At 43.1% G+C, this 22,964-nt stretch overlaps 1 protein-coding gene across 1 annotated transcript in view; it reads left to right on the top strand.

The window, feature by feature from the left end:
• Positions 1–22,964, top strand: part of SMC3 (structural maintenance of chromosomes 3) — a 74,293-nt gene that overhangs the window by 18,172 nt on the left and 33,157 nt on the right. The window contains exons 4-16 of the mRNA XM_075935490.2: positions 332–399; positions 2,608–2,679; positions 2,849–2,928; positions 4,468–4,546; positions 5,900–6,017; positions 9,355–9,530; positions 9,742–9,822; positions 18,246–18,410; positions 19,223–19,344; positions 20,029–20,242; positions 21,256–21,359; positions 21,584–21,683; positions 22,368–22,528. Of these exons, the coding sequence (XP_075791605.1) occupies positions 332–399; positions 2,608–2,679; positions 2,849–2,928; positions 4,468–4,546; positions 5,900–6,017; positions 9,355–9,530; positions 9,742–9,822; positions 18,246–18,410; positions 19,223–19,344; positions 20,029–20,242; positions 21,256–21,359; positions 21,584–21,683; positions 22,368–22,528 (1,540 nt within the window). The remainder of the gene's footprint in view (positions 1–331; positions 400–2,607; positions 2,680–2,848; positions 2,929–4,467; positions 4,547–5,899; positions 6,018–9,354; positions 9,531–9,741; positions 9,823–18,245; positions 18,411–19,222; positions 19,345–20,028; positions 20,243–21,255; positions 21,360–21,583; positions 21,684–22,367; positions 22,529–22,964) is intronic.

Below are 22,964 nucleotides of genomic sequence, written 5' to 3'. Positions count from 1 at the left end.
CTGCCTGCTTCCTCATTGTGCTTTTGTCATTTTTGACTACAACTTGTGGGACTAGCAATATGCTTATTATCACTTATGCTGCCTTGAGACCACATCTGCACTATGATTTTTTGGAAATATTTATCACTTTTTCTAACACCAGTGTCAATTAATAGTGAGTATAGTAATAGCGTTAGTATACACAAAGCTCCAAGTGCTGGCTGGAGTTTTAAACATCGTATGTTCTAAACCTGCACTCAGCAGTTCGGTTATTTAAAAAGCACACTGAGTAATGCTCTTAAAAGAAAGAACAGACCTTTTGTATTGTTGCATTTTTTTTTTTTAATTACAGCAATTCAGTTTGTCCTCAGTGATGAGTTTAGTCATCTTCGCCCAGAGCAGAGACTGGCTTTGTTGCATGTAAGTGAATTTAAAACAAAAAACCCCAAAAGAATGTAATATGTGTTAAAGTATTTTGTTGTTTTAAGGTAAGCAGCTGTCTGAAATAAATGAATGAATATACTTAAAAACAGTTCTTGTTGAAAGTGTGTATAGCTGCTTTTTCTCTGTGCCTGCTGGCAAAAGTTACTTTGGTATAAATTAATCATAGAATACTAGGATTGGAAGAGACCTTGAGAAGTCATCAAGTCGAGTCCCCTGCCCTCATGGCAGGACCCACTACTGTCTAGGCCATCCCTGATAGACATTTATCTAACCTACTCTTGAATATCTCCAGAGATGGAGATTCCACAACTACCCTAGGCAATTTATTCCAGTGTTTAACCACCCTGACAGTTAGGAACTTTTTCCTAACGTCCAACCTAAACCTCCCTTGCTGCCGTTTAAGCCCATTGCTTTTTGTTCTATTTTCAGAGGCCAGGAAGAACAAGTTTTCTCCCTCCTCCTTTTGTGACACCCTTTTAGATACCTGAAAACCACTATCATGTCCCCTCTCAATCTTCTCTTTTCCAAACTAAACAAGCCCAATTCTTTCAGTCTTTCTTCATAGGTCATGTTCTCTAGACCTTTAGTCATTCTTGTTGCTCTTCTCTGGACCTTCTCCAATTTCCCCCCATCCTTCTTGAAATGTGGCACCCAGAACTGTACACAATACTCCAACTGAGGCCTAATCAGCGCAGAGTAGAGCAGAAGACTGACTTTTCATGTCTTGCTCACAACACACCTGTTAATGCATCCTAGAATCATGTTGGCTTTTTTTTTAACAGTGTCACACTGTTGACTCATATTTAGCTTGTTGAGCAAAATATAATTTTGCTGCAGTTTTATAACCAGTGATTTTTCTAAATTAGAATCTGAGTTTAATAGGGAATATTCTCTTCAGCGTATAAACCTAACTATACGATAATATGGTCAGTCAGGAAAGTTGCAGTTCAATAGAACCTCAGAGTTACAAACACTAAAGCAGGGGTGGGCAAGATCTAGCCTGTGGTCTGGATGTGGCGCACAAAGCCATTTGATCCGGCCCGCACCCCACCTTGCTTCCAGGCCAATTGAGACCCAGAGCAGGGGAGTGCACAATATCCCCCACACCTCGCAGGGACACGCAACACCAGGGGGAACCACCATCTGTTCAAAACAGCTGGCAGTTCCCTTTAGGCTTCATACACCCCATCAGGGTGGAGGCGGGAGATTTTGTGCGCTCGCGCACCCTCAAGTCGGTTGGGTCTTGGGGGCAGGGAAGTGCGCAAAGTCTCCTCCCCCCACCAGGGGCACGTGACTCCAGAGGGAACCTCCAATTGTTGAAAACGGTTGGCTGTTCCCTGCAGGTGCCACATGGCCCTCGCAGAGCGGATCAGGTGCAAGAAACCTCACGTGCTCCTCTGCTCCATAGGGGAGTGTGCCAAGTCTCTTTCTCCACCTCCCCTCCCCCCCACCAGTGACGTGGCGCATAGAGGGAACTGCCTCCTTCCGCCCGAGGCACCGCCCCTTCTGCTTGAGGCCCTGCCCCTTCTGGGGCTGGCCTGCCACCACTACCAAAATTGGTGAAGTGCTCTCCCCAGAAATTATTGCCCACCCCTGCACTAGAGTCACGAATTGACCAATCATACGACATAGTCAGAGACACAGACCAGTCCAGTACTGTTAACTGCTGCTTTCCATTTTTACTTTACATTTTTCTTCTGGATAGTAAAGTTTCAAAACTAAGTCATTGTTCAACTTGTAAAAGTTTTGAAAGAACAAACATGTTTTGTTCAGAGCTACAAACCTTTCAGAGTTATAAACAACATCCATTCCTGGGATATTTGTAACTGAGGTTCTATCATACTACAAAATATTAATGAAATAATTTATTTTAAAAGTATTTTGAGTTCTGTATCTTCAATTTCATCAAATGTCTACAACTGTGCAGCAAACAACAGTATACAATACACTTGATGCACAATTATGGTATAGTCTATAATTCCTGCAGTGTAGACAGAGGACACAGTGTACATATATGACCTTTTGAGCCACACACTTCTCGTCTATTTTCAGAAATGTAAGTTTAAAAATTATTTAATTAGTAATGTGTATTTATGAACTTTTAAATCTTTGATAAATTAAGACAAACATTTGCATTTTAAATCTCTCTAACCAATATAAAGATCTTCTTTTTTTTCCCTTTAGGAAGGCACTGGTCCTCGTGTTATTTCAGCATTTGTGGAAATTATTTTTGATAACTCAGACAACAGATTGCCAGTAAGTTTAAAAACAATTATAGAAAAATACATAATTTTATTAGACTACCTTCTTAGTTATTTGATTCTCCATAAAAGTGATTCTCTTTTGGACCAGTTTTACCATAAATATGATTAATCATAGATGACTGTTCCAGGTGGTTAAATTTTGTACTTCTTGTTTTCTTAAGATCGATAAAGAGGAAGTTTCGCTTCGCAGAGTCATTGGAGCCAAAAAGGACCAATATTTCTTAGACAAGAAAATGGTGACGTAGGTACTTCTTTTCTTCTCCCAAATTGAACTGAATACACAATATTGTAAAGTGTGGTGGATTTATTTAGAATGTATTTATATATTCTTTTTGATTAAATGAATTTATAATAAGAGTATTGCTGGCAAAAGAACTTAGTATCAGTAGAGTCTGCTAATAAATCTTTATTTTTAGTCCTTGGATAATATCTGAGCTGTGACTGCATTGAATTTGATATCTATTGATCTACCCAGTTAATTTAATAGAAGAAAACTCCTGTGTATTTCCAAAAGTCACTATTTTTTCAGACTAAATTGACACATTTTTAAATTAAATATTTACCATTTATACAGTTTGAACATGAAGAAGCCATTTGCTGTATGACCAGTTAGGGGTCTGTTTCTATAGACGCTTTGTGTCAGATTCTCACATTAGGCCTACTCAATGTGATCAGGACTGGTAGGAAGTTCACTACTCCTGGTAGTGCTTGTATGTTGAGATGTTAGTACAGGAAGAGAATAACTCCATTAGAATCAATGGAAGAACAATACATTTCAGTTTTTACACTGGAACCTGTTTTGAAATAACTTTTTAAATATGCATATTTGGTTTTTCTTCAGTTTTTTTCTTCCTAGTCAAATGGCATTCAGTAGTTTTAAGGCCACCCAGAACTAACATACCCTAAACTTTCACAAAGTATTCTTCTTTCTACTCCCATCTTCTCAAAAGCAAGGTTCTCTGCTTTAGCATCAAATTTGGCATTGACTTCTGCTCCACACAACTGTGTTGTAGTTAGTGAAATTGTACAGGTTGTAAATGGCACAGAATTTCATCCGAAGTCCTCTGGTCCTAGCCACTTATGAACTTAAAGCTTTCTCTTACTTGTCTTTTGTCACCCTGAATGTATGACCGCCAGTAATGCTTAGTAGAGATGTGGAGCACCTTCTCTAGGGTTTCACATAGTGCTCTCAAATGTGCATGAAGAAAATTATTTTTGAAAAAACCAGGCCTTTATATATCATAAGACTGTTTCAAAACAGACTCCAACTTACATACAAACAGAAATAGTAGTCACAGGCTGACCTAGTTAATTATTGGATAGCATTAATGCTGTTGCATTAATTGTATAATCGTCAGCAACTTGCTTTCAATAATTGAAAATAGGAAAAGAAGAAAAATTTTATGCTAAATTCCAAACAATTCTTTACAATATCAGTTTTTGTTACCTATCCTAGCCTGCTGTGGTGTGAGATGTGCCTTTCTTAGTTGTAAGTGCTTCCAGCCCCGTTTATCTTGCTTAATTTCTTTCTGATTTATTCTTTCATTTATTGTTCATCAATTTGGGTTGTAATACATTATTAGATATTATGTATAGAAACTTCTTTGAAGAGCGTCTGTAATGAAGAGCATGTATCACAGGCAGTATTTGTATTATCTTCTTTGTAGGGTTAGCATTGTTTTGCTGAATCTGAGTTGTCTTGTTTGTCATATGTAGTGTTTTTTTTTTTTTTTTTTTTTTAACAAATATATACTTACTATTTGAGAAATATGATTTACAGGAAAAATGATGTGATGAACCTTCTTGAGAGTGCTGGGTTTTCTCGCAGTAATCCGTACTATATTGTCAAACAAGGAAAGGTAAGATTGATTATCACAGATAAAAATCAAATTACTCACAAAGTTCAGATTTTTTTGGAGGACTACAGTTTAACTTAATTATTGCAAATGAATAGTTTAAAAGTAAAAAGAACACCTTATTAAATAGAAATGGCTAGTTCTTCCTGTGCACTCTTACTTTGCAAATGATTCTACTCCACTTTATCAATTTTTGTTTTGTATTTCTAAATATTGTATTTTGCAGTTCAAAAAATTTTGGAAACTTGTTTTACAGAATTGTTAGTATTTAACTTGTTTGACTTTCATTGTTGGATAAGACATGACTTCCAGTTATCTGTATTCATTATTTTGACTTCATAATCCTAAAAATAGTTCTTTTGACCAATTATTGGAAAGCTCATTACTCATTTTATCGGAAAGCATTTGACTAGTAAGCAAAACTGAAAAAATTAGAGCATTATCAATAATTCCAGTTTAGGAACATAATATATGTTTTCGTTCCCCAATCTGCCACATTCTGTTGTACAGCAAATACAAAACTTGAGTTAAAATAATTCTGTGCTATTGCAGGCGTCAGCCTGCATGAATCCTATTGTAGGTTAAAAGCTGAAGTAGGTATGCTATTCTTCATGCTTTGTAAAAATTGAAAACATTTATTTACACACATACTGTAAGGATGCAGCAATTTAACAAATTTATACTGTCAGATTCACTATTATTCAATAGAATCTTTCACCATTCTTCATCAGAATTTAGAGTCCATATGCAGTTTTAGGAATTTTAGAGCACCAGGTGCTGAGGGATTTTTTTTGTTTTGTTTGGCATAAACATGTTGAAGTGTATGTGGTTTTATGGAAATAGGTAAAATAAAAAGTGGCTTTGCAGCAACACAATATTAATGTTCAGCGTTGAGAATCTTTGAAAATCTGTTTAAAGTAATACATTTTCTCCCTTTGAAGTCTAAGAAATACTGTCCTAATGTGTTTCACTGAAGTCTGCTTGCATTTGAAATTCAATAAAAATGAATTATAAGCAGAATCATAAAAATATACAGCCTCCTGTCTAATTATTTTTAAAGACAATCTCTCAAAAGGAGGAAAATAGGATAAATTAGAATTTCTAATTTTCTGAAGGGGGAAAAAGTCCTGGAGAATTGTATCCTTAAGCAAGTCTATATCAGAAATTGGCGTGGTGGATTTTTAGCTCAGTGCATCATACTAGCTTGATTTTAAGCATGATATCTTACTGGAAAGAGTTATCAGGTCTGTTGGTAAAATAGGTGAGAATTAATGAAGTTCTGCTGTAATCATTGCTATATAAAGAACATGATGTTCAGAATGTAATCTTGTTGTTTTTATTTTCTTGACTTCTTAGATCAACCAGATGGCCACAGCTCCTGACTCTCAGAGACTGAAGCTGTTAAGAGAAGTAGCTGGTACCAGAGTGTATGATGAGCGTAAAGAAGAAAGTATTTCTTTAATGAAAGAAACAGGTAAAAATAGTTCTCTTTATCCCCCATGTTTCTTTTATATAACAAGTGTCTTGGTTCGTGCTGCAATAGTTCCATCAATTTCAAGGGTTTACAATTTGCTTGTTAAAATTATTTGATTTTTTTATTTGTAAATGTTCAATAAACTTGAGTTAAATTATTTTTTTTTCTTACACTCTGAAGATCCCAAAGGACTTCACAAAGTCTCTATGAAACACCTACACATGTATCCTACTGCTAGATTGCAGGTGGCAGTTAACCAGTACATAGCATGGTGCATTAAAGTGGTGAGAAGGGAAATTTTAATCCACTAGAACTGTTAAAATATGTAACATTTTTCAATAAAGGTTGGTGGTTATACTTAGAAACTTAAAGCCAGCAGATTCAAAATTAGGACCATAGCATCATGTATGCTACTGTGACTTGCTACTTTATGCTCCAGAGTTGCTTTTTTCTTTTTAAAAATTACATTTCTAGTCCTTATTTGTAGACATACATGTATGCTGGCATTAATGTCTTCCTGAGTCTGAAGTACCCTGAAACAAAAGCTTTATCTAACCTGATATCTGTGAACTTCCCATTCATTTCAGTCAGGGAGCAGTGAACTCCACACATAGAGAATTTGAAACTTTTGACACTTTTCCAAGATGCCACAGATTTTTTTTTTTTTTTTTTTAATACAATGAAATTCACTCTTGCTATAGACAGGCTTCCAGTGTTTGGTTTTATGTTCTTGCCCTAGCTGATGCTGGATGCAGCTGTCTCTTGTTCTCCAACTTTCCCCATGAATGGAAGTTAATTGGATTACAGTGCGTTCTCCCTGCACTGTTCCTTGGAGCTAGAGTTGGAGCCTAATTTGCTTCCATTTGAGGGGGAGCTAGAAGTGCAGGCTGGCATGCTGGACTCCCTGAAAAACACAACAGCTGAAGACCAGGCACCAAATCTTTGAAAATGGCTCCTGGCTGACCCCCTTGTCTGGCATACATGGGGGAAGAAGGAGGTTCTGAGTTTGGCTGCCTGGACCATATCAAGTATTCAAGGCCTGGGAAATAGAGGTAGGCTGCCTGACAAAAGATCAGTGTTGCATCAGGATTTAGCTGTGATTGTCATGGAATTTGTCATGAACCAAATGTGTGTGGTTTTTTTTTCTTAACCGAAGCCTTTGCTATGAGTAGAATTATCTATTTTTCAAAAATGAATGGTCCTGTGGCATACTACTTGCTTTTGAAAAATAGCTAATTCTGTTCATAGCAAAGGCTTTTGTAGAAAACAAAACAAAAACATTTGGTCAACATATAATGATTGTGAAAGACAAAAGCCATTCTTCTGAAGTGGCTTTGCCCACAAAAGCTCATAATACCATATATATTTGTTAGTCTTTAAAGTGCCACTGGACTAGTTGTTCATTTTAAAGTTACAGACTAAAATGGCTATCCCTCTGAGACTATTTTTCAAACATATCCAAAATTGTAGTGCATTGAACCTATCGTGTCAATTTGTAGAATAATTTAACTCCGAAATCAATTTAAATACTTTAATGCTTATGTCACCCAAAAAATACTTGATTTTTAATGTACATTGCTGTTTTATAGAAGATAAGAATGCCTTTAGAAAGCAGCAGTCTGTGCAATCTTATAGTTACAGGCAAAAACACTGATTTAATTCACAGAAAGTTCCTCAGTTTTTAAAAGCTTTTAAAAGTTTGTTGGCTTATTTATGTAATTTAGTTATGTTTTTACCATGCTTAAAACTATGTATTAAAAATAACAGACTCTTCAGCTCAATGTTTATTCAAGAAAGCCTGTAAAACATTGTTTGAATAATCATGTCAGTATGTTACTATTAAAATCCTCATCAGATGCTCAAGAGAAGCGCTTGGGAAATTATAGTTATGTAGAGGGAGTCCTAATCAATTTCCCATGAAAATGGTGTTTGCATAGTTAGCATTGTCTCCTGCCTCTCTTTTGCCTCTCTTTCTGGTAGCGTCGAATAGTTCGCAGAAACCTTTTTTATCTTCCGTATTGTCTATCTGCCTTCTGTATTTCTGTTTGTTGTAAATTTTATGCATATTCTAGTTTCTGAAGAAGTGGATAGATTTCCCCCCCCCCCCCCCCCCTTTGGTTTGGGTGTTTAATAGATTGAGACCTGATTTGCATATCAGATGCCCTTTTTTCTAGACACAGATGTTGTGCATTCTTTGAACTTCTCTAACTTCATTGGAATGAATCTTGTATCTTAGACATTGTATCTGATCATCAGCATGTCATGCATTAATATTTTGGCATCCATTTTTGTTCTTCCTTTAGACATCTATTTAAATGAATGGTTGTATTTGTTTGCTCTTCACAATGGAAAGTTTAAGAAGCTTAATGTGTAACCCTCCTCCCCCTTTGTCTTGCATTGACACACTTCTCTACACCAGTATGGTGGTTCTGCCAGAATTTGTGAGGTGGTTCCTTTGACTATATTCTGCAGTTTCTACATTGCTTACACACCACTCTATCCCTTTTACTTTATGGAACATGGTATCCATAAAAGGCTGTTGCTGTGGTTTGTGTAGTCTTCTGAATAAATTTTCATTGACAATTCAATTATCCTCATTAGATTTCTGGATTGTGAGCTTGTACAACACAGTTTGAATTGACTTAAATTATCCTGTTCTTGAGAGACATGGAATTTATATTAGATTCTGTTAGTACTGAGATTTAGAGTGAAATACTTTTATAAAAGTAAGTTTTTTCAATTTTTGATATTTTGATTCCAGAAGATACCTAAATATGATATTTTTGCAAAGTCCAGAGATGATTTCATTCTATTACATAGATGCTCAGAATAGTTGTCTATTAACTGACCTCTGTTGAGAAACAGATGTAGAGTTGGACTAGCGTGAGCTTTTGGAAAGGGGGCTGTACCTTAAACAGACAGAGGGTTTGTTTTTTGTTTTAAATCAAAAGCTTTTCTTATAAGTCAACAATAAGGGTACGTCTAGACTACATGCCTCTGTCGCCAGAGGCATGTAGATTAGGCTACCAGACATAGTAAAATGAAGCGGCGATTTAAATAATCGCCGCTTCATTTAAATTTACGTGGCTGCCATGCCGAGCCGACAAACAGCTGATTAGCTGTTTGTCGGCTCAGCATGGCAGCCACGTAAATTTAAATGAAGCGGCGATTATTTAAATCGCCGCTTCATTTTACTATGTCTGGTAGCCTAATCTACATGCCTCTGGCGACAGGCATGTAGTCTAGACGTAACCTAAGAGATTGATGTAAAAAGAAAACAAATACCTTTCTGAATATAATAATTTGCTATCTTTGTCTTGCTTCTTTTTTTCTAAAGAGGGTAAACGAGAAAAAATCAATGAATTGTTGAAATACATTGAAGAGCGATTGCATACCCTGGAAGAGGAGAAAGAAGAGCTAGCTCAGTATCAGAAGTGGGATAAAATGAGGAGAGCATTAGAATACACCATCTATAACCAGGAACTCAATGAAACACGGGCTAAGCTTGATGAGGTAAAGCATCTCGTTACCATGCATTATATATATATTTCCTCTGTGATGGACTCTTAAAATTTAAATTTAATTTTGTGTTGACACTTGCTTAACCTAAATAGAATAGTTAAATTGTGAAATTACAATGCTTGATGCACCCCATTAACATTTTCTTTTGAATCAATGTGTGATTTTAAAAAGGACTGTTTTAATCAGAATTTTTTCTGTACAGCTTTCTGCCAAACGAGAGACAAGTGGAGAGAAATCAAGGCAGCTGAGAGATGCACAACAAGATGCTAGAGATAAAATGGAGGTAAAATCTAGAAACAGTGTACTAACTCAAGTTTTTTGCTTTGACCAAATGGAGTCTAATTGCCTTAAAGTCTTGTGGATCAGTTTTTTGTGTGGGAACATTTTAAGTCTGATGTCTCTCATCTGAGTGAATTTAAACACAGACGTTGGCATTAAATAATTAAATAGTTGCAATCAATGAAAAGTGGTTCCTGTCAAACTAATTTGATATATGAGATCAAAGGTAGTATGTATGATGTAGTATTTTTAAACATCTTAGAGGCATTTGACTTGGTACAAAATAACGTAATTAAAGAAAAACCTAGAATGACAGAAAATTAACATGGCTCACAGTAAACGCACTTGAAAACTGGTTCAGAGGTCTCAAAATGTAATTGTAAATGGGGAATCATTGAGCAAATGCGTTTTTAGTGGGGAATAATCAAAGAGAGGTTATTTGCCTTATATAACATTTTTATCAATGTCTTTGAAGAAAACAGAATCATAACTTGTAGCTATGGAGATTGTGAAAGTCCTGGATTCCATGACTTATGCCCCTGCTGCCTGGGAGGTACCAGGTTCTTCTGTGACAGGAGCACCTGGCAGTTCCCATGCAGCTGGAGCCTCTGGGAGTTCTGGGGTCCCGTGGGCAGTAGTGGTGTAGCTCCCCATTTTCTTTCTTACTTTTTTAGTAAAAGTCACAGGTGGATCATGGGTGTCTGTGAATTTTTCTTATTGCCCATGATCTGTCTGTGACTTTCACTGAAAATATCTGACAAAATCTTAGTCTTTACAGACAGCACAAAGATTGGGAAGTGGTAGCTAGTGAAAGAGAGTTCTGTGGTGTGGACTGATCTGCAGTGCTAGGCAAGTAGGACACCGGCAAACCAGTATGCTTTATAATATGTTTAAATGCAAATATATATATCTGGGAGCAAAGAACGGAGGTCATACTTACAATTCCTCATCCTGTATCTTGGTAATCAGGATCCTGAAAAAGATGTGCAGTTCATGGTTGCGTAGCAGCAGAATGTGAGCCACTGATTCAATGCTGGAGTCAAGAACTAATGTGATCCATAAAGGGGATCTCTTGAGTTGGAGCCTATGGCTTATTTTAAGTCTCTATTTGACACTGGTGTAACCACTGCAGGAATATTATGTCTGGTTCCAGTGTCTGCAATTCAAGAAGGATATTGATAAATGATAGCAGGTTCAGAGAAGTGCCATTAAAATAATTAAAGGATTTGAAAGCATGTCTTATAGTGATAGTCTCAAAAAGTTCAGTCTACTTAACATTGAGAAGGTTAAGGGGTAACTTACTTAGCCTTATAGGTATTGATGTTGGGAACAGATATTTTAATAATTGTTTCTTCTTCGAGTGGTTGCTCATGTCCATTCGAAGTAGGTGTGCGTGCCGCGTGCACCACGTCTTCCGGAGCGTTTTCCCTAGCAGTGCCCATAGCGCCGGCGGGGTGCCCCCTGGAGTGGCGCCGCCATGGCGGGGCATAAGTACCCCTGCCGGCGCTGCCCCACCTCAGTTCCTTCTTACCACCGTGACGGTCGTTGGAGCGTGTCTCTCTCTCTCTCTCTCTCTCTCTGCTTAGGCTTAGATAGTTAATGGTTCCCGTTTCTCACATTGTAAATAGTTTGTATAGTTAGGTTCTTTGTTTTGCTCCTTCCCCCTTGGGGGTAAGGAATGCCAGGGCCGCAAGGCTTCAAGGCGTGCGCTGACTGCGGGAAGTTTATGCCCAGGGGCGACCCACATGACAGCTGCCTTAAGTGTCTGGGTGAGGCTCATCTAGCGATTGCCTGCAAAATCTGCAAGTCTGTTTCAAGCCCCGTACGAGAAAAGAAAGGGTTTCCCGCTTGAAACTTCTCCTTATGGAGACGGCGCTTCAACCGGTGCCGCTGGACCAGCCCGCGGTGCGCAGCGCACCGGCCTCCACGCGCGAGGCTGCACGTCGGCACCGGACATCGACGTCAAGGTCCCGGCACCGGTCTCACTCACTGCCATCTAAGAGGGAGAAGAAGTCCCGGGGCAGGTCTCTGTCAAAGAAACCAGTTTCTGCCAGACACCGCAGCGGCAGTTCACCGGTGCGTGTTTCCCCTCCGGTCCACCGTCGGCACCGAGGGGGCCTGGTTAGTCCCAGTCGCCTGCCCTCTAATCGTCCGTCCACGCTGGACACATTTGAAGCGGCGCAGGACCTAATTAGTCTCATGACCTCCCCGCCATCATCGGTCGACTCGGACGGGTCGAGGTCGCCTTCGTTGGAGACTCGGAGGGCACCGTCGTCGCCCCTGCATGGCCCAGCTCAGCATGCTAAGGTGGCTTATGCGTCGGGACCACCCCCGGTGGGGTCGGTTCCCACTGCTACTGCGGCACCCTTCACGGCGCCGAGTAGTCAGTCTCAGGGAGCTTCAAGTCATGGCAGATCACTGCTTACCGCTGTGCCAGGGCCCCGTTTGGCGGTACTGGTGTCATACCCCCATGGCCAGGTGGCATCCAGACACTCCCAGGAGTCGGCGTCCGTCTCCGTGCCGTCATTGGCACCAGCATCGACCCTGTGGTCTACCCCAGCACAGGGCCTGGGCACCCCGGTGCCGTTGCAGTCGGGCACGACTCAGCTGCTGGCCACTCAACCGGCACCGGGCCTGAGCACCCCGGTGCTGCAACTCCAGATGACACAATCGGCACTGGGCCTGGGCATCCTGGCACCGCATCTGCCGGTGTCTCAAACGGCACTGGGCCTGGACAGCCCGGTGCCGCGGATGTTGGTGCTGCAACTCCTGGCATCGCAACCGACACCGAGCCTGAGCGCCTCGGTGCCACAGCTACTGGCGACGCAGCCGGCACCGGGCCTGGGCACCCCGGTGCTGCATCTCCACACGACACACTCGGCACCGGGCTTAGGCACCCCGGTGCCACAAATACTGGCATTGCAACCGGCACCGAGCCTGAGCACCTCGGTGCCGCAGCTAGTGGCGTCGCAAACGGCACCGGGCCTGGGTACCCCGGTGCCGCAGTCATTGACGACACAACTGACACCGGGCCTTGGCACCCAGGTGCTACAGCTGGCTGCTCTGCACCCGGAAGAACTCGCCACACCGGGTCTGGGTCCCCTGGTACCACAATTACCAACGACCCTTATGGCACCGGGCATGGGTCCCCCAGTGCCGCAGACGGCACGTCCTCGCTGCGCGCATGCGGGCAAACCTGAGTCGATGGCCAAGTTTGCTCCACACTCCTCGTCGGCTCCGCCTTGGCCAGAGTCCGATTACTCTTCGGACTCGGACGCGGTGTCGGTACAGTTGGGGTCATCGGGAGCATCCTCGACTCACAGGTCCAGATTCAGACACCGGAGGGACCACAACCAGCAGATGTGGCCCCCGCATCCGCAGTGGCCTCTTTGGACCCCCTGGGCCTACCATCAGTGGCAGGGTCAGCCGCCACCACCTATGGGGTCGGAGGCTTCAGGGCACCGTTCCCACCCATTGGCGTCCCTGTCCGGGGCGCCTTCCTCCCCCCTTCAGGTGCCGCAACATGATCCTGCGGCACCGCAACCACTGGCACCGGAGACAGGCCCCCCGGAGGCTCAGACCGTCCAACTGGCCCCACAGTTGGCCACGACCGCTCCTGTGTTGCTGCAGGAGGAGTCGTCGTCCTCCCCCGACGAGGCACTAGCGGACCAGAGCACACCAGGATCTCCTGTGGCGCATGGCTTCCAACATGGCTGTTTCGGTGGAGCCCATAATTGAGGACGCCGATCCGATAGTGGACATCCTCACGGAGGACGCCCCTACACGGTTCACCTTACCGCTCAATAAAACTGTTTCCAAAATTACTAATGCCCTGTGGCAAACGCCAGCGACCTTAACCCCTACCCTAAAAGGGGTAGAGAGGCGTTATTTCATCCCGCAGTCGGGGCATGAATTCCTTTACTCCCAGCCCATCCCGGGATCCTTGGTCATACAGGCCGCGGCCCAAAAAGAAAGGCTTCCCCAGCCCGGGCCTTCTCCAAAGGCAAGGGAGCCTAAGAAGCTGGACTTGCTGGGCCGTAAGGTCTACGCTACAGGTGCTCTACAGCTCCGCATCGCTAACCAGCAGGCGATGCTGAGCAGGTATGCTTTTAAGACCTGGCAGGCGGTCGAAAAATTTAGAGACCGACTCCCGATGGAGGACCACCAAGAGTTTGCGGCTATGGCTTTCGAGGGTAAAGTCATTACACGAACTGCCCTCCAAGTGGCATTGGACACTGTGGACTCGGCAGCCCGCACCATGGCGACTGGTGTCGTTATGCGTCGCGGGGCGTGGCTCCACGTCTCGGGGATTCCCTCGGATGTGCAGCACATTATCCAGGACTTGCCCTTTGAAGGGAAGACTCTGTTCTCGGAGCACACCGATTCTAGGCTCCATACCCTAAAGGACACAAGGTCAATTCTGAAGTCCTTGGGCATACATACGCCGGCCGCACAGCGGCGACAACTGCCTTATAGGCAGCAGGGTAGAGTGCAGCCCCAGGTCCCCCAGGGGATTTCTGGAGACGCCGCTCCCGGGCCTCCGGTGGAGGTTCCGGGGTGGCTGCGCACCCTCAGGGGCCTAGGGATCAATGTCGTCGCCCTGGGTCAGATCCCCAGTGGGCAGGTCCCCACGGCCCTCCCAATCAGGGCAAGCCCCAGTTTTGACACAGTATTCGAGAGTCCCGTACCAGTCTGCCAACCTGGCCCCCCGTTTGGGGCCCGGCTATCCCGTTTTGCCCAGGCATGGGCCCTGATAACATCAGATGCCTGGGTCCTGAACATTGTAAATACAGGCTATTCTATCCCATTCCTGGGCCCACCGCCTTCAAAACCCCCTACTCTGTCCCTAGTAAAGGACACCCCTCACGAACATATCCTGTCTCAGGAAGTGGCGGTGCTCCTCGAAAAAGGAGCAATAGAGGGGGTCCCTCCGCATTTGCGGGGCAGGGGGTTTTACTCTCGTTACTTTGTTGTTCCGAAACCAAAAGAGGGAGTTCGTCCTATCCTGGACCTGCGATACTTAAACAAGGCGGTTGTAAAACACAAGTTCAGAATGGTGACTTTGGCCTCGGTCATCCCAGTGCTGTGACTGGTACGTGACTCTCGACCTAAAGGATACCTACTACTATGTGGCAATCAGGCCCAGTCACAGGAGGTTCCTCCGGTTTATGGTGGGCTGTTGCCATTTTCAGTTTACGGTACTCCCCTTTGGGTTATGTACGGCACCAAGGGTATTTACAAAATGTATGGCTGTGATTGCCGCTTTTCTGCGCAATCGAGGGATACTTGTGTTCCCGTACCTCGACGATTGGCTAATCCGAGGTCGCTCGTACGAGCAGGTAGAAGCTCATGTCACACTCATAAGAGCTCTCTTCTTAAGGTTAGGGCTAATGATAAATGTCGAGAAGTCATCCCTGACCCCCTCCCAGAGGATAGAATTTGTGGGAGCCCTCCTCGATGCAAAGGTGGCAAGAGCGTTCCTGCCCCACAGCAGTTTCCTCTGCATAGTGGAGTTGATCTCAGGGCTAAATCAGTCCCCCATCACGACACCTCGGGTCTGCTCCAGGCTCCTGGGCCATATGGCAGCCTGCACATACTCGGTGCGCCATGCCAGAATGAGAATGAGACCTCTGCAAGCGTGGTTGGCGAAGGTCTTCTGCCAATCCAAGGGTCTATGGGACTCCATAGTTACAGTGCCCCTGGACATTCTGGACTCCCTACTCTGGTGGACCCAGGAATCCGTGGTGCGCAGCGGAGTTCCCTTCAATGCCCCTCCCCCATCACTGACGCTGATCACCGATGCATCCTACCTGGGATGGGGAGCGCACCTTGGGTGCCACAGAACTCAGGGCCTCTGGTTCCTTTCTGAACGGACCCTACACATCAACGTCCAGGAATTGCGGGCGGTGAGGAGGGCCTGCGAAGCATTCCTTCTGAGGCTCTCCCACCACTCAATCCTGGTGCGTATGGACAACACTGCAGCGGTTTTCTACCTCAACAAGCAGGGTGGGGCACGTTTGCCACCCCTCTGCAAGGAGGCCCTGCGTCTCTGGCACCTGTGTGTCACGCACAATATCACGCCTCAGGTGGAGTACCTCCCCGGGTGCAAAAACCTGTTAGCAGACACACTGAGCAGGTCCTTTGGAGCCCACGAGTGGTCGCTCAAGGACTCTGTCCTCAGGCAGGTTTTCCACAGGTGGGGCTATCCCCTCCTAGACCTGTTCGCCTCGGCACGCAATGCCAAGTGCAGGAACTACTGTTCCCTGCTGGGGCTGGGGAAATTCTCCGGGGGAGACGCCCTAAAGACCACGTGGCCAAAGGGTGTTCTCTATGCTTTTCCCCCGTTTCCTCTAATTTCCAGGGTACTGACCAGAGCGAGAACTTTTCGGTCCTCGATCATCCTCATAGCCCCCAGGTGGCCCAGACAGTTCTGGTTCCCCATCCTGGTGGACATGCTGACCCAAGACCCTATAGCACTTCCTCCAGTTCGGGACCTGCTAACTCAGCCTTGGGACGGGGGGGATAATGGTTCACCCGGATCTCCGGTCTCTTCACCTAACGGCCTGGTTTATCCGTGGTTGAACCAACCAGAAAGGGAATGTTCCCAACAAGTACAGATGGTGCTCCTTAGTAGCAGGAAGCCCTCTACTAGACGGTCGTACGCTGCCAGTGGCGGCGCTTCTCGTCTTGGGCGTCCCGGAGAGGAGTACACCCGTCCTCGGCCCCTATTCCAACTATTCTCGACTATCTCTTTCAACTCTGATCTAGTGGCCTGTCTTTTTCTTCTATCAAAGTCCATGTGGCATCTCTCTCCGCCTTCCATGTTGGTATGGCAGGAGCCTCTCTTTTTTCTAACCAGGTGGAATTGTACCCCTCGGTGAGGGCTCTGCACCCTGCCTGGAACCTCAACCTGGTCCTACGCAGGCTTATGTCCCCTCCTTTTGAGCCATTGGCTACTTGTTCATTGAAGCACCTTTCATTGAAGGTTGCTTTCATAGTAGCCATTACGTCTGCTAGAAGGGTATCAGAGCTAAGGGCGCTAACTATAGAACTGCCCTACCTTGTTTTTTCGCATGATAACGTAAGGCTACGGCCTCATCTGGCCTTCCTCCCGAAGGTGGTTTTACCTTTTCACCTGTCCCAGGAGATTTATCTACCGGTGTTCTTCCCTAAACCTCACGCCTCCCTGGACGCGTGCTACACTCCCTGGATGCCAAGCAAGCGCTGGCATTCTATATTGACCAAACCAAGCCCTTCTGTAAATCCCAACAATTGTTCGTTGCGTTTGGGGATAAGGGGAAAGGTTTACCTATTTCTACGCAAAGGTTATCAAGATGGGTGGTGCAATGTATAGCAGAGTGTTATCAACTGGCTGGTAAAACCCCACCCAGGGTGAAGGCACACTCTACCAGGGCACAGGCGTCCTCGGTAGCCTTTGGTGCCCAGGTACCAATCACTGAAATTTGCAGGCCAGCCACCTGGTCTTCCCTTCACACGTTTGCAACACACTATGCGCCACCTCAACAGGCCAGGGAGGATGCAAGGGTGGGCTCTGCAGTCCTCGAATCTGTGATGTAAATATATATATGGTTGTCTTTTTGTTCTTGGTTGGTGCCTTGTCAGTGTTGAATTGTTCACATAAATCTGTTTATTGTTCACCTTCCTTTATGACTTTGGTGCTATGACTGTTCCGACCCCTCCTCAGTGGGGTTAACTTGGTAGTCACCTACTTCGAATGGACATGAGCAACCACTCGAAGAAGAAAAGAACGGTTACTTACCTGTAACTGTTGTTCTTCGAGATGTGTTGCTCATGTCCATTCGACTCCCACCCTACCTCCCCTTCGTCGGCGTATCCGGCAAGAAGGAACTGAGGTGGGGCAGCGCCGGCAGGGGTACTTATGCCCCGCCATGGCGGTGCCGCTCCAGGGGATGTCCCGCCGGCGCTACGGGTACCACTAGGGAAAATGCTTCGGAAGACGTGGTGCACGCGGCGCGCATACCTACTTCGAATGGACATGAGCAACACATCTTGAAGAACAACAGACTGGAAATAAGGTTTATGTTTTTAAGACATAGTTATTAGCCCCTGGAACAATTTACCACGGGTCCTAGTGGATACGCTGTCACTAACAATGTATAAATCAAGTCTAGCTAGTTAAAAGGAATGTGTTATCTCATGCATGTTGTTCAGTTTTAAAGATAATTAAACAAGCATTTTTTTTCAGGTTAACTTTAAAGATGTTTGGACTTCATATTGTGTTGATTATTTTTCTTCTCATGTTGTATCTTCACATTCTCTTTAATCTTAATGGTTAAATAATGAAGCTGTTGTGTACTAATTCCCTTAACAGAAATGTGGATTAGAAAAAGCTATGATATGCACAAACCTTCTGTTTAGTAACATAACAAATTTCTGTTTGTGTAGGATATAGAACGACAAGTTCGAGAACTAAAAACAAAGATTTCAGCAATGAAAGAGGAGAAGGAGCAACTCAGTGCTGAGAGACAGGAGCAAATTAAACAGAGGACCAAATTAGAACTTAAAGCTAAGGACTTGCAAGATGAACTAGCTGGCAACAGTGAACAAAGGGTGAGAAAAAGCAGCAAGAATGAAATGTACAAATTCAGTGTTTTTGTATGGATCACATTTTAGGCTATAAGTTAAGCACATGTTCTGAGTACTAAGGTATTATGACTCTTACTATTAGATGTAAGAACTTCACAACAAAGTAAGAGTTCTCTGTACACTTACGAGTGCTGTAAAATTGTGTCTTTATTCCTCTATTTTGTAAACATCATCCTTACCTTGTTTGTCATTCTGTGAATCATCTAAAGAAGAACATTCAGTGTAGCAGTGCTGAGTTGCACTCAACTGTTTGGCCTGTACTGATCTTTATTACTTTCCTTTGCCTGGCCTACATTACAAGGGAAGGTCCAAGTAAGATACACAACTCCAGCTACGTATCTTAAATCCCCATCTATACTGCAGGAGGTTTCCTCCTGTCGGCTTCCTTTACTCCTCGTGAGGAGTAAGAGTACCAGCGCCAAGGAGGGCCCCCTTTGAGTTTGATCTAGCAGGTCTATACTCCACCCACTAAATCGAACCCCAGAAGATCAGCCACGGCAATGTCAATCTCCATGTAGTGTAGATGTGCCCCTAATATAGATGCACCTTCTCAAAAAATAGCATATATGAAATCCCGCTTCTTTGCTAATCGAAGCCTGCCTTTCCATCCATCAAAGTAGTGTAGTGTCACTCAAGCAGTAGAGTCTATTTGGCATAGTTAGAACACTTAAAATATGTTCCATAAATGCCCTACTAGGCTACTGTGTTCACTAATTTAAATGTACAAAGTTAATCTATAAGTTATTGGTATTAAATATTACTTTGTTTACTTTTAGAAAAGACTGTTAAAGGAAAGACAGAAGCTTCTTGAGAAAATTGAGGAGAAGCAGAAAGAGCTAGCAGAAACGGAGCCCAAATTCAACAGTGTAAAAGAAAAAGAAGAGCGAGGAATTGCTAGGTCTGTGACTCTCCATATGAGGAATTACACCAATTTAGAAGGAACAAGAAATAATGCCAAAGCTGTATATAATAAAAAACAAATTACTTGATAGCTATTATAAAAGTGAGAAAATTCATTTGAGTCTTAATTTTATTTATTTACAAAGAAATGCCCCTTTTGCCAACAAATTAAAAAACTAAAATTAAATGAAAAGCACAGACATTTGGTGCTTATATGGTCTGTGTTGGTTTTGCTCATTGCTTGCAGGCACTTAGTTTGAAGAGGATTGTTGTTTCTCAAGAACCTTATTAAAAAAATTTAATTGAAAGAATCAGTGATATACTATTGAACAAGGAGGCATCAGGGCCATGTTGCCCTGTTCTTGAAGAAACAAAGGAGTTGAGGATCTTTTGCTGATAAGTGAGAGGGGCACTTTTTTCAAGCTTTAAAAAAAAAGCAACCCCCTGGAGAGTAAAGGAAAATTCAAAATAAAAGTAAATTTAGTGCCTCTTACTTGCTTTACTCATTTTAAAGCTTTCTCTGAAATGTTTGTAGAGCTTGCAAAAATAATGCAAGTTGTTTTTCTATTGCTGTTAAGTTTAAAATTAATTTGATAACACTTTGTTCTTGGATCTTCCGAATAACATTTTAAAATGAGATGTTGGACACATTCTTAAGAAACTTTTTTTTTTCTCTGTCTAGACTAGCACAAGCTACCCAGGAAAGAACAGATCTTTATGCAAAACAAGGCCGAGGAAGCCAGTTTACCTCCAAAGAAGAAAGGGATAAATGGATTAAAAAGGAACTCAAGTCTCTAGATCAGGCAATCAATGACAAAAAACGACAGATTGCAGCAATACACAAGGATTTAGAAGATACAGAGGCTAATAAAGAGAAGAATCTGGAGCAATACAGTGTAAGGAGTTCTGATTTAGTACTGCAGAGGTGTTTTGAGAGCGAGGGCTAAAGTCTGTGTCCATAATTGGATTTGTTTCAATGAACAAGTTTTATTTCTGTTTAAAATCCAGAGCATGGGATAATTGCTTTTACTTACCACCATGCTTACCGGGGTAACTGGTTAAGCAGCACCCAACCTGGCTGGAGCAACCTCCTGTCGGCGGCACACTGGGGGCTGCTCCAGCCCAGCCGTGCCACGGGTGGGGGGCTACTCCCATGCCTGTGGCACAGCAGGAGGTTAACGTTATATTTTAACCAGTTAACAATTAACACTGGATTTTACATTCCTAACAGTCACACACAGAGAGAAAATGATATGCAAGTGTAAACCATATTTTGGAAGAGAGCCATGCACCATCACAAATGGCAAAATTCACAAATACTGGGAGCTGCAGGTCCTGGCCCTTGTGGTGAACTCCCCACGGCTCCCAAAGTTACCAGGAGGGCTAGAAGCTGCATGGAATTCATCACAGAGGCAGGGAGCTGGGGTGAATTCCTGTGGCTCCTGGCCTGTGGTGCCCTCTCAGGCCAGGAGATACCAGTAAATATATGGAACTGTGAATCGTGTCACTATTCTTGTACAACTATTTAGTCTTATACAGGCTTATTATTTTTGTGTTGCAAAGGACCAAGCAGATGGCAATAAGGTCTTCCTATGATTTCACTTTATAGTGTAACTTATGATGGCTTTTACTATTTCTGCCAGTTCTTTAATCCTTTTAGTTCTGATGGTGGTTGGAACATCAACATCAGCAAAATAAATTGTTCATTGTTTCTTCTTCTTCTTCATCCTTCTTGTCTGGCTATTAGCATCCATTCTCTTCATAGTGTCCATGCCGCCGCTGCTGCTGACTTCTAAATATCTTTTTTTTTCTTATTACTTTAGCACTTGCAAATCATGGAATAAGCTATATGAATTCATTGTGAAGCTAGAGTCTTACTGTTTAAAGATTTATTTTTTATGTGCATTAGAAATTGGACCAAGATCTTAATGAGGTGAAAGCTCGTGTTGAAGAACTGGACAGAAAATATTATGAAGTGAAAAACAAAAAAGATGAACTACAGAGTGAAAGAAAGTTAGTACATTTATTTAAAATTGTATGTATACAATATAAATCATGTGTAGTCATTAACTTGGCATAACTATTTTAAAATACAGTCATGTGTTTGGAAGTTTAAACCTCTGCATTTCTGTTTTTAAAAATCTACTACTCTAGAAGGAAGTTAATTAACCTCATTTTACTCTTTGCAAATGTTCTGGTAATTCCAGTGCTTAAACCTGATTTGTCTCATTGTGTAGTTATCTGTGGAGAGAGGAGAATGCAGAACAGCAAGCTCTTGCTGCAAAACGAGAAGACTTGGAGAAGAAACAGCAACTTCTGAGAGCAGCTACAGGAAAGGTGAGAGATTGTGCATTTGTGGAAGTTATCTGATGTGAGGAAAGGTTTCATATCTTTTAAAGATAATCTTTAAGAGAAAAAAATGGTCTGGGTACAGATCATAGTAGCAAAGAACTTTTTCATAAGCCTTATTTTTCAAATACTCTAAAAATTAGCTTTAGGCAGAGAAAAAGTAGGAGATATTTCAGCTGAAGAGAATTTGAGAGCTCAAAGTAAGACAGTTGTTGCTGAAATTCAATTTTTCAAAGCATTGAAAACTGGTAGCTCTTAGACTCTCAAGTTACCATGCCTATTGGTTCCTGAATCCAAAACAGCAGCTTGCTGCCAGGGGTTGGGAGGGAACTTGTGGTAGCCTTAGCGTAGTTAGTGAAAGCCCATGAATACTACCCAGATGATTAGCCACGTGTTGTCTACAGTCCTAACAAGAATTGATCTATGACTGTGGCCTTCATAAGGCCCCCTGGATGCCACTGAGCAGCTGATAGTGAGATCATGCGTCATTCATAATCTCCATTAGAATTTGTTGACAAGCTTTTAATCCAAACAAGAAGCTTACAAACATTTTGTCAGTTTAATATATAAATTGGCAAGACAAAGGACCAATAACTCTAGATTAGCATTATTTCTAGGTCACCTGATCCTTGAAGTCTAGTAATATGTTGTTTATTATATTTTTTATGACAGGCCATTCTAAATGGTATAGACAGCATAAACAAAGTCTTGGAGCACTTTCGCAGAAAAGGCATAAACCAGCATGTTCTAAATGGTTACCATGGAATTGTGATGAATAATTTTGAATGTGAGCCTGCTTTCTACACTTGTGTTGAAGTTACTGCAGGGAACAGGTAAATTATATTGTACTGAATTCTCCTTGAGTTTGTAAGGGCAAGAGGGAGAGAATCATAGGCTACTAGAACTGGAAGGGACCTTGAGAGGTCATCGAGTTCAGTCCCCTGCCCTCCCAGCAGGACCAAGCACTGTCAAGATTGGGGTGGACGACTTTTTTTAGGTTGGGGGCCGCTGACCCACAGAAAAATAAGTCATTTCAGAAGTGAGAAGCAAAAGATACCAAACAATCCCTCACTGACGTGGCCCCTGACTGAGAAGGAGAAAAGCAGTCCCCACATTCTCCTTGCACACCAGAGGCTGGGGAGGGTGGGGCAGGGGGGGAGGAGGGCCGGGACCAAGCTAGCAGATTATGTGCGCTGTAGTGCCACAGTGGGGTAGCAGGGGTGCTGGAGCATTAGTAAAGGCTCCTCAATGCTGGGAGGGAGCCCTTAG

The sequence above is a fragment of the Pelodiscus sinensis genome, chromosome 8, assembly GCF_052426305.1.
Source record: "Pelodiscus sinensis isolate ZL-2025 chromosome 8, ASM5242630v1, whole genome shotgun sequence".
Lineage (NCBI taxonomy): Eukaryota > Metazoa > Chordata > Testudines > Trionychidae > Pelodiscus > Pelodiscus sinensis.
The sequence above is the reverse complement of the archived record's forward strand: the minus strand, read 5'-3'. Positions and strand labels throughout refer to the sequence as shown.